The 12,500-nt window shown below is 42.2% G+C and overlaps 1 protein-coding gene across 1 annotated transcript in view; it reads right to left on the reverse strand.

The window, feature by feature from the left end:
- The window catches only part of runx2b (RUNX family transcription factor 2b), a gene marked incomplete at its 5' end in the record, with an annotated part of 43,422 nt that extends 34,796 nt beyond the window's left edge, over positions 1 to 8,626 (reverse strand). Inside the window, one exon of the mRNA XM_083790625.1 lies at positions 8,509 to 8,626. Within this exon, the coding sequence (XP_083646751.1) occupies positions 8,509 to 8,626 (118 nt within the window). The remainder of the gene's footprint in view (positions 1 to 8,508) is intronic.
- Between the last annotated feature and the right edge of the window lie 3,874 nt (positions 8,627 to 12,500).

The raw sequence follows: 12,500 nt of genomic DNA on the forward strand, positions 1-12,500 counted from the left end.
GTACCATAAGGAGTGTAAACAGTTGGTACCATAAGGAGTGTTAACAGTTGGTACCATAAGGAGTGTTAACAGTTGGTACCATAAGGAGTGTTAACAGTTGGTACCATAAGGAGTGTAAACAGTTGGTACCATAAGGAGTGTTAACAGTTGGTACCATAAGGAGTGTTAACAGTTGGTACCATAAGGAGTGTTAACAGTTGGTACCATAAGGAGTGTTAACAGTTGGTACCATAAGGAGTGTTAACAGTTGGTACCATAAGGAGTGTTAACAGTTGGTACCATAAGGAGTGTTAACAGTTGGTACCATAAGGAGTGTAAACAGTTGGTACCATAAGGAGTGTTAACAGTTGGTACCATAAGGAGTGTTAACAGTTGGTACCATAAGGAGTGTAAACAGTTGGTACCATAAGGAGTGTTAACAGTTGGTACCATAAGGAGTGTAAACAGTTGGTACCATAAGGAGTGTTAACAGTTGGTACCATACTAAGGAGTGTAAACAGGCCAACGTTGATCCAAAATAACAATTCTTCTACGTTCTCTACTTGTAAATGAAGTCATGCAGATGTTCAACAATACATTAACTCTTGAGAGTGTAAAATGAAACCAAATGGACCCGTAATGGACCCGGGTCCATTTGGCTTCATTGTACCCCCTCAAAGAGTTAAATATCTATAAAGGGTAGATTTGGTTACCAACTCTCCATCATTTAGCTGGGGACCACCTGGAACCCCCTCAAGGAAAACCACTGGACAGGAGAGGAGGTTTTAGAACACAGTGCCAGATGGAAGATGGTTGGTGAAACCAGTCTTTCTACTGTTGTACAGTATGTCTCACCAGCACAAGAGTGTCCATTTCTGTGTTACCCTGTCTCTCTCTCTCTACCGGTCCTTCTCCACTTGTCTCTCTATAGTTCACTAGAATACTGGAAAGCTCGCCTCAAAACACAGCACATATACACGCGGCCAAAACCCGTAACCTTATTCCTAAACTCCCAGTAAAACTACTGTATATGCCTAACCCCTAAAACTTATTTGTAACCTTATTCTCTGTCAAAACAAATACAAAAATCACACCACCGAGCGGTCTTATACCTATTCTTCTCCCTCTGTGTTTTTCTCTGCTAGTCTACCCGTCTCTCTCTCTCTCTCTCTCTCTCTCTCTCTCACATTCATCTAAAACAGCAAAAAGATCAATAAACAGTCTCCGATTCGAATTGTGATTCACATTAACGAGGAGAACGCGCGTTGTCTAAATCTATGTCTGTCCTAGGTTGCCTTTCTCCATGTCTCTCTCCCTCGTTTCCCCTCTCTCTCTCACTTATAATAGGCATAACAAAACTACACTGTCCCACTCCTGCTCCTTCCAACTCACTCTCTGTCCGTCTGTCTTGCACGCACGCACGCACGGACGCACACGCCTGTACAGTATTCCCAGAACTCCATAAAAGAGTGTGTGTGTGTGTGTGTGTGTTGTGTGTGTGTGGGCGTTTCCAGGTTGGGTGGGCACTCTGCTGTTCAGGTGTGTATTTGATCTGTGGTGTTCACACCTCTGTGCTGTCAGAGGAGGAGGAGAGGGGGGTGGGGGGTTTACTGTCCTGAACAGTGTGCGTGGGCAGGTAATTTGAGCAAATTAGGAGATGGGGCCTGCGCGGCGCTATTAATGACACCCCATCCCGTGCTGTATACGTCCAGCCATTGTTCCCCCTCCCGCGTTCACACACACCTTTCTTTTCTTTCTTCTTCCGCTCTCTCTGCGCCCCTCCAAACCCACCCACCCACCTTCCCTCCAAACCCACCCACCCACCTTCCTCCCCTCCACCAAACCCACCCACCCACCTTCCTCCCCTCCAAACCCACCCACCCACCTTCCTCCCCTCCAAACCCACCCACCCACCTTCCTCCCCTCCAAACCCACCCACCCACCTTCCCGTCCCATCTGCGCCCGCTGGCTCAACCCCTCTGTATATGGAATGCACATACACACACGTGCGCATACATGCGCACACTCACACACACATATATATATACAGACACACAGATACACACACGCATGCACGCACGCGCACACACAAACGGTGTGTGTGTGGTGGTGGTGGTGGTGGGGGGGGGGGATTGGTTCCAGGTGCCAGTTTGAGTGAGCGCATTAATCAAGCGGACAGGTCCTCCTGTCACAGACCCCCCCCCCCCCCTCGCCCCTCCCCCCCACACACACACACACACACACACACACACACACACACACACACACACACACACACACACACACACACACACACAGGGCCCCACACTCTAGGCTACTGTACAGCACACATCTCATCTCGTATTTGTTTGTCTCACTGCAGTATTGGCTAAATTGTTTCTTGTACCCTAATTGTGCTGCATTAGGCCATAATGACCACATTGCTATACTTATAGTATAGCTAAAGACCCACAATAGCTACTTGTTATTGTAGATGTAAATGTCACAATGTCACACATACATCTACTGTGGAAACGCATACTTATTCATTCACTTATACACATACTTTATTATATGTTATGTTCAGTTTGGGACAAACTTGACCTTGACCATATCAATTACTGGCATTAGCCTGTTCCCAAACTCCACCGGTAATCTAAGACTGTTTGAGAAAAGCAGCCGATCCAAAATATCTACTGGGAAAACAACTTTTAGTCCGGGCTTTTTTTCCGCTTCCTTTAATTACCTATACGCAGTGATGAGTGATAAATGATTTTTTCGTGACCTTTCAGAAGAAAAGGCGAGGCGTGAGATGTGATCCACGCCTGAAGAAAGAAAGCCCCCAGAAACAGTGTGTGTGTGTGTGTGTGCGTGCGTGTGTGTGTGTGTGTGTGTGTGTGTAGTTATCCCGGGCTGACAGCTCCAACCACCTATTGATCATTGTCACACTCACCGAGGAACCTTGCGAGTTGAGTTAAGCATCCAAATTATATTCCCCATGACGGCGGTGTCGCTTGCCATGCACGAGGAACAGACATAACTTGTAGATCTGTTCTTTGTGGCAACAAGTGACTCTCGTGCGTTGTTCTTCTCGTGTGCTCAGGATGACTCAGCCACCCCCCCCCCCCCGCCATCAAAGTCGATGGTTTTGTGTTACCAAATGTGTCTTTTAAATGCCGAAAAAGCTATAGAAGAAAGAGAAAGGAAGGAAGTCATACTAAAATCAACCGGCTTGCTTCTCTTGTGTAACCCAAATAAATGATGTTTGTGTATTATGGCACATATAAAGAAGTGCTGATGCATTCATGCAAGCGACAATAAACAAGCTTGGTTGCAGCAAAGCCTTGAGTTATGATATTTTGCTTTCGTAGCCTAATATTTATGTCGTTTCAGTCAGTGGCTATATTTTTCCTTACTGACTATAGCTCCTACACTACAGTAACAGCATGGTTTAATAGCTGTTGCAGTGTTTTGTTATTTAATTTACCCCATTCTAGAAAATGTTCTGATGGCCACACCATCATAAGAAACTGTGATGATCCTGAACATCTGGTTTAAGGAATGTAAGGCCCAAAAGATAGATAAAGAAGTGCAGAGATTGAAATGGATAGCATATGATACCGATTTCCCACCAGCCCATGATGGACGCTAGATTCAAACGATGGACTTGGGAGGGTATAACAACAACATTTCATCCAATACAGGCCTGAAAAGCTTCCAATATCTAATATAGGACAAACATGACCTGGAAAAACAGGATTTTTATAGGTATTTACAGTTAAGGCACCATTTTGATAAAAACATAAAAATAGACAAACCTGAAACAGATCTGATTTACATCTTTACAGAAGCTTATAAAGGGGAAACCACAAAGAAACTGATATCAAAACTATATTCGAATATATTTTCTGCAAAAAATCATTCCACATCATACAGTATGTCAAACTTAAATGGGAAAAGGAGGCAAATATAACCATCACAGAAGAGGAGTGGCTGAATATATGTAATATGATATCCACAACCACTAGTTCTGGCCTATGGAGAGAATTTTCATGGAAAAACATGATTAGGTTCTTCATTACACCGAAAATAAAAAGCCTACAGAGTGGGACACCGGAAGCAGGGAACTGTTGGAGGAAATGTAATAATGCAATGGCTGACCACTTCCACGTATTCTGGGACTGCCCAAGAATACAACAATTTTGGCTAGAAATAGTATCAGACATTAATGCAATAATGGGCTTTGAGATTGAATTTGAATTTACAAGTGTCTATCTGTGTAACATACCAGAGGACCGTAATACCCCAGACAAGTACCTTCTTAAAATACTGCTAGTGGCAGCAAAAAAGGCAATAACCAAAAAGTGGCTAGATAAAAGCCCGCCTAAGAATGGAGAGTGGACAGCCATTGTACGAAACATATACGAAATGGAGGAACTTACTTTCGCCGTTAGGATAAGCACAGAAAAGTTTTACAGATACTGGCTGAAATGGATATAATACATGGGAATAGATATTTTGTAAAGGATTTTTGTCTGAAAGAATAAGAGGTGAACACTGTCATTTTTTCTGTCATTAATGATGTCATAAATGTATCTGTTGCGCTCATGTTTTTGCTTTGTCTTTTGTTTACCCTTCATTTTGTTTAGTATTTTATTTTTATTTTTATGTAATTTACTTACTTTATTTATTGTCTTATTCTACCGATGTGTGATTACCATGAAACCTGTACCTGGAAACGAACAAACTAAGACATTCTGAAACTACTCAAAGAGGGTTCCCTTACTCTCCTGGAACTGTAAAGACTCGTTACACTGTGAAAGTTAATGACAAGAAATGTAACAAAAGACTTGTAACAATTACGATATGTACTGTGATGCCCAATGTGACCCATCCGTTTAATGAAAAATCTAAAGTTAAAAAAACAAAAAACAAAAAAAACTGTGATGATGATGATGATGATGGTGGTGAAGAAGCTATTGTTGGTAAGTCTAGGATTGTAGCTACATTAAATAGGCTAATGTGTATATGCCACTATATAATTGATAAGTATAGGCCTATACTAGCCTGGGCTACTTGGCATTATTTTACACGCAGTGTGCTGTAAGGGCTTCCATAATTAGCTATTTATAGACAGTAAACTTAAACTTTAAACAAAATAACAATCATAAAATCACTACAGAATGTCAATGAATTTTATTCTTATAGCCTATTTCCATGTAGTCACTGCAGCGACTACATTAGACACAGTTCCATCATCTACAGTTCTACACTAATGCAAGATTCAGCTGGTAGTTTTTACTAGGTACTGGTATATATGCTGTAGTTTTTAGGTACCGGTATATATGCTGCTGGTAGTTTTTAGGTATATGCTACTGGTAGTTTTTAGGTATATGCTACTGGTAGTTTTTAGGTATATGCTGCTGGTAGTTTTTAGGTATATGCTGCTGGTAGTTTTTAGGTATATGCTGCTGGTAGTTTTTAGGTATATGCTACTGGTAGTTTTTAGGTATATGCTGCTGGTAGTTTTTAGGTATATGCTGCTGGTAGTTTTTAGGTATATGCTGCTGGTAGTTTTTAGGTATATGCTGCTGGTAGTTTTTAGGTATATGCTGCTGGTAGTTTTTAGGTATATGCTACTGGTAGTTTTTAGGTATATGCTACTGGTAGTTTTTAGGTATATGCTGCTGGTAGTTTTTAGGTATATGCTGCTGGTAGTTTTTAGGTATATGCTGCTGGTAGTTTTTAGGTATATGCTGCTGGTAGTTTTGAGGTATATGCTGCTGGTAGTTTTGAGGTATATGCTGCTGGTAGTTTTTAGGTATATGCCGCTGGTAGTTTTTAGGTATATGCTGCTGGTAGTTTTTAGGTATGCTGCTGGTAGTTTTTAGGTATGCTGCTGGTAGTTTTTAGGTATGCTGCTGGTAGTTTTTAGGTATGCTGCTGGTAGTTTTTAGGTATGTTGCTGGTAGTTTTTAGGTATATGCTGCTGGTAGTTTTTAGGTATATGCTGCTGGTAGTTTTTAGGTATGCTGCTGGTAGTTTTTAGGTATATGCTGCTGGTAGTTTTTAGGTATATGCTGCTGGTAGTTTTTAGGTATGCTGCTGGTAGTTTTTAGGTATGCTGCTGGTAGTTTTTAGGTATGCTGCTGGTAGTTTTTAGGTATATGCTGCTGGTAGTTTTTAGGTATATGCTGCTGGTAGTTTTTAGGCATATGCTGCTGGTAGTTTTTAGGTATATGTTGCTGGTAGTTTTTAGGTATATGCTGCTGGTAGTTTTTAGGTATATGCTGCTGGTAGTTTTTAGGTATATGCTGCTGGTAGTTTTTAGGTATATGCTGCTGGTAGTTTTTAGGTATGCTGCTGGTAGTTTTTAGGTATATGCTGCTGGTAGTTTTTAGGCATATGCTGCTGGTAGTTTTTAGGTATATGCTGCTGGTAGTTTTTAGGTATATGCTGCTGGTAGTTTTTAGGTATATGCTGCTGGTAGTTTTTAGGTATATGCTGCTGGTAGTTTTTAGGTATGCTGCTGGTAGTTTTTAGGTATATGCTGCTGGTAGTTTTTAGGTATATGCTGCTGGTAGTTTTTAGGTATATGCTGCTGGTAGTTTTTAGGTATATGCTGCTGGTAGTTTTTAGGTATGTTGCTGGTAGTTTTTAGGTATATGCTGCTGGTAGTTTTTAGGTATATGCTGCTGGTAGTTTTTAGGTATATGCTGCTGGTAGTTTTTAGGTATATGCTGCTGGTAGTTTTTAGGTATATGCTGCTGGTAGTTTTTAGGTATATGCTGCTGGTAGTTTTTAGGTATGCTGCTGGTAGTTTTTAGGTATATGCTGCTGGTAGTTTTTAGGTATATGCTGCTGGTAGTTTTTAGGTATGCTGCTGGTAGTTTTTAGGTATGTTGCTGGTAGTTTTTAGGTATATGCTGCTGGTAGTTTTTAGGTATGCTGCTGGTAGTTTTTAGGTATATGCTGCTGGTAGTTTTTAGGTATATGCTGCTGGTAGTTTTTAGGTATATGCTACTGGTAGTTTTTAGGTATATGCTGCTGGTAGTTTTTAGGTATAATGCTGCAAGTAGTTTTTAGGCATATGCTGCTGGTAGTTTTTAGGCATATGCTGCTGGTAGTTTTTAGGCATATGCTGCTGGTAGTTTTTAGGCATATGCTGCTGGTAGTTTTTAGGCATATGCTGCTGGTAGTTTTTAGGTATATGCTGCTGGTAGTTTTTAGGTATATGCTGCTGGTAGTTTTTAGGCATATGCTGCTGGTAGTTTTTAGGTATATGCTGCTGGTAGTTTTTAGGTATATGCTGCTGGTAGTTTTTAGGTATAATGCTGCAAGTAGTTTTTAGGTATATGCTGCTGGTAGTTTTTAGGTATATGCTGCTGGTAGTTTTTAGGTATATGCTGCTGGTAGTTTTTAGGTATATGCTGCTGGTAGTTTTTAGGTATATGCTGCTGGTAGTTTTTAGGCATATGCTGCTGGTAGTTTTTAGGCATATGCTGCTGGTAGTTTTTAGGTATAATGCTGCAAGTAGTTTTTAGGTATATGTTGCTGGTAGTTTCTGGTAGTTTCTAGGCATCTGAGTAGTTCATCTTCTCAGATGTTTTTATTTAACATCCCATCAGCTCATCCTATATCTTCTGATCAAGGCTACATTGACTTTGAATGGACGGAGATACCCTTTTCGTTCTCAATAATGAAATATCACGTTAATATCAAACTTTGCACGCATGCACGCACGTGCACAGTATATATGGGGGATCCGACATTCCTTGGACTAACAAGGGGGGAAAAAGCTGCCCTCTCCCTGGTGCAGAGAGACAGAACAGGTAGGGCCTTGTGTAGGTGCCGCGACTGCACTCAAGCTCACATCGTTACACAGGGCTGAACCCAAACATTCAGGAGTCCTGCTTCGCACTCCATATTTCCCCCTTATAGAAACATGTATCACGCCTGTGGAGGCTGCATGCGCCGCTTTTGGCCTTTCCTCTCACATAGGAGTTTAACACATTCTGACCTGAGATCAGATTCATACGAAGGTTTCCGCCGGACACACACTGGTCTGATGAACCCATTCTGACCTGAGATCAGATTCTAAAAATTCGATTTTTCAAAAAATAGCAGACCTACAAGCTCGTATCGCGCCACTCGGTGGCGCGATATGAGCTTGTAGATCTGCTATTTTTGAATAGCTAAAGCATGACATGATGCCGACACCAAAATGGGTGCCCGTTCAGAATGGGTTAACCCCATTTAGACTTGACATCTGATTCTACAAATGTCTTCTAAATCATGACAGTTTTCTGAAAAACCTATATGTTTCTGTATCAGTGGTTCTCAACCTATTTGTCAAGGACCCCCAGAATTATATGTAATTGGCCACGGACCCCCCATCTCAAAATATGTTGTTCCAGGGACCCCTCAGAAGCAAATAATAATATATGTTAAAAGATTTGCACGTTTTCACGAATTTTCAAAGCATATACACTTTTACTCAAGTACATTCTGAATGTGTGTCCCGGGTAGCTCCGTCGGTAGAGCACTCGCCTTTCGACCGCAAGGTCATGGGTTCGAACCTGGGCACCGCCAACTCAGCGTATGAAGAGTACTGCATGGGAGCTGATAGGTAGGTGTTGCGCTCCACCTCAGCAACCCATCGCTCCATCGCCCAGAGGCATTGAAATAGACAATAAGCCTCTCTGACTTACTTATTTACATTCTGAATACGGGACTCTCAAAATGTGTTCATCAGTTACATAGTTACCTACTGAAGCAAAACCCTACTTGCTCTCATGGTTGTAAGATTCCTTGCCAATGAATAAGATAAATCAGATAATGTTACATGAATGACTAAACACCCATGTCTAAATAGAATATAAAGTGGATAGCCAAAACGGGAGACAAATGCATAGTTGGGAGAACATTAGATGCACTGGACAGAAACCTAGCCGTGTGAGGTAAGTATACGATATAACCCTGGTGTTCTGTTTCATTATGTTTCATTATGGGGGAATGGCTTCCAAGATAGACCCATTTTCAAAGTGTTAGGTAGTTACTTCCTCTCCAAGGACTTATATCGGATCACTGTAATTCACCCAGCGTGATGCAATTGAAATGGATGAAGGGGCTCTTGTAAAGTGTGAAAATAGCACAGCAAAAGCATTAAAAAAGTCTCACAGGCTAATGCGACTGGCATTAAAGCTACTCAGTAATTATGGCGTATTTAAAAAATCTGGGATTTAGCTGCACGTCAACGTTTGTAGAAGTATTATTATAATTGTTATTGGAATACAAGTTACTTTAATTTGACTAAAAAGGCACTGTTCGGTTTAAATTAGTTTTTTGTTTGAATTAAGCAACAGGCATATATAGTCCACATTAGCACATGAAGAGAGAGCTACTGAAAAGGAAACAGATCATTATCACTTTGAAAAGAGAGATCTTGGATATGATCTGTCAAATCAAACTTTTACAGTAAGGCGCGTGGTAGCAACTGGCATCCCCATTGTAACATCGTGATCCGGCAAACATGTGGATGGTAGCTACTGTACATAAATAATAGCTATACACTAACACAGAGCAGTGCCTTGGGGGGTGTATTTACTTTGTAGTCTCTGTTTGCTGTTGCAGTCTTCGCGTTACGGGGGAGCAACACGTGAGCTCAGCCTGTTGTAAGTCCTTCTCTTTATGCTCTCTCCCACAATAACTTCAATAACTCCTCCATGCTTTGTTTGGCAGGATGACACACACGGAGAACGAATATGAATCAATGGGCTGGGAGTCGGTGGCTGAGTGATCTGGAGATGACAACAAAGCACGTCAGGGGTAAAAACATCTCGCTGTACTGCCTCGGGGATCAGGCATTCCCTGTTCTATATATGCTTCTGGAGCGCTTAAAGACACCAATTCATTATAGTCCGGGTCCGGGATGTACTATATTGTAACACAGCCGCGGTGGCGTTTTAATTCTAAATCAGTCAATCTTTCAATATTCAGTAGTTCGGACAGTTTCTCAACAGGTACTGTAGACCAGCTGTTCTTCCCCACCCTTTTATATATAATGACGAAAGGTGGAATATATGAGAGGTGCAAAATGTAAAAAGTAAAATCAGTGTAATTTTGATGTACTTTTTTTTAAAGAAATTACCTCATCATAGACATGCAAGCATTCGCACCAAACACGTGCATGCACCCAGACAAACACACACACTCCCCAACCTTCACAGCATTCATGGCAATAAGCAACATGTCGTGCCACTGCAGTGCAGTCACTCACAGGTTACGGTGTTCCCATTCCACACGCGTTTAAGTTTTGGCCTCAGGCTATACATTTAAGGCCACAACCAAACCGCATCATTCACTGCCATAGACAACCCAAGAATACAGACAAATTAATCTATCTCTTTTCACATGAACAGTCAAGTTCATGTGTCATTCAAGTAATGTAAACTGCTGGCACTGAATGGGTTCTAATACGCGGGTGCCTCCACCACCATATAGAGATCCCAAACAATCATACACTACACACAGACACATTTTTTGCTCCATCAATGAGCCTGCTAGGATTGAATAACATGTTTGCCTCAAAGGTACAATTAAGCAGTGCTAAATGGGGTTCCTTTGAGCTTGGGGTTGAGGAGGAGAAGTCTTCCACGCACGGTAGCATCCAGTGAAACCCCCCCCAACCCCCCGAAACTCAGACTTTTTTTTGTTGGTCAAATTACCTATTGATGATGGCTGGGCTTCATGTCTACTCCTAGGCCGGGGGAACAGGCTCGGGGTGGGAAAGGAGAGGAGCGGGGGGGGGGGGGGGGAAGGAGGATTTGTCTGGTTGGCTTTTTAAGATGTCTCCTTGCGTCTCCGAGACGCAGGCCTGTGGTTAGATCTGAAGGCAGCGCTTATGCAACAGAAGCCGCCTTTCTCAAGTACATATAGGGTTTCCCTGCAAATTATTGGGAGATTTTCTTTTTGGCGGTGGTGGGGGGGGGGGCGGACTTTTCCGCCCCCGAGTCTTCTGATATTTGCCCATGTCGTCCAAGCGTTCTTTTGATGATCTCAGTGTTCGTCTGCGTAAGCTTGTTTTCTTTTTCAGAGTTGTTTTTTTATATTTCTCTTGCATGCACAACTTCACTAAATGATAATTGCTCCCATGACTTAATTGTCTACATGTAATTAAGTTTGTAATATAGTAAATAGGCACTAAAGTGTTCCCTGGAGAGCCACGGTGGTTGGGTGGGTGCCACACATGTTGAAGATTATTCCGCCCTCTCTCCATCTGCCAGTGTGAGAAGTTATAAAAAATGTATTTGAGGCAATTAAATCCAAATTGCTTGATGTAAATGCCAAGACAAATTTTAATGAGGCCTTTTCTTAATAGGAGTGTTTGCCCTCTCTCTCTCTCTTTCCCTCCATCTCTCTCTCCCTGACTCTCTCTCTCTCCCTCTCTTAACTCTCTCTCTCTTCCTCTCTCTCTCTGAGTCTGCCTGATTTATCACTGGGAATGTACACTCAGGCCTAAATTAAAAATGTCCCTCAAAACTCAGACCGCGGGAGTTGGAGTGAGCTGCTTTGTGAGCAGCAAAACAATATCTTCTAACTGGCGATCTCCTCTGCTGCTGGGAAACAATGTACTAAAAAAACAAAAACAAGAAGCACTCCAGAAAACGAAAACAAAACTCACAAAGCATGACCTGACCTTAAGTTAAACCATCTTTCTATTGTAATATAAAAATATATATAAATTGTGGAGAAACAACAGCGAACTGAATTAAATTCAGCCTGTGTAATTCAAGCGGCACACAGATAAAACGTTGCACGTTTGTGTGGCTTTCCTATAAGGCTTAAATCTGACTTTGTATTTAAATCCAATTCAATTTAATAAAACTCAATCAAACGTAACTTGGTAAATCTCTCGGGGCCAATCTCAATACCTCCACTGACCAAAAGGAAAATATAAAAAGTTGATGTCGCCAAGGTTAGGTTCTAACTATACAGTATCCCAAAATATAAACAGAAGAGAAATTACAGAGGTCTTATAAAAATGTGAGACTACGGACATTCGTGAGGGGGCTGCTTAACAGAATGGGTTTAACTGCCTTAACAGACCTTTACGACCAGATCTTCCTCAACCGAGACAGCCTCAATTTCTAAACATGGATTCATCGGTGATTATCACAGCGCCAGTCACCGAACACATTGGTCGTTCGTCACCTTGTCTCTCAGGCACATAGTCTCTCGTCCCGAAGCATTGCCACACATCTGCCTCTCGAGTACCTCTCTTCCTCTGCCTTGCACTACAGCATGCTTTCAATTTCCTGCGGCACCGGGTTCCTCTCCGAGGTTCTCCCGCGCTCCGACCCCGAGAGACGCACGGTGGGGTCAGGGGTTAACGTGGTAATAGGCGGTGGTGATTGGTAGAAGTAGCTCTCCCTCCCCTTGGCTTTCAGAGCACATTAGGCGGGCCGCGCTTCTGTAGAGCCGGGGAGGGCGAGCCGAGTGCAGCTGTGCGCCCGCCTGACCACGGAGCAGCTTTTCCCAAC

This window comes from Protomyctophum parallelum (genome assembly GCF_964188405.1).
Source record: "Protomyctophum parallelum genome assembly, chromosome: 19".
Lineage (NCBI taxonomy): Eukaryota > Metazoa > Chordata > Actinopteri > Myctophiformes > Myctophidae > Protomyctophum > Protomyctophum parallelum.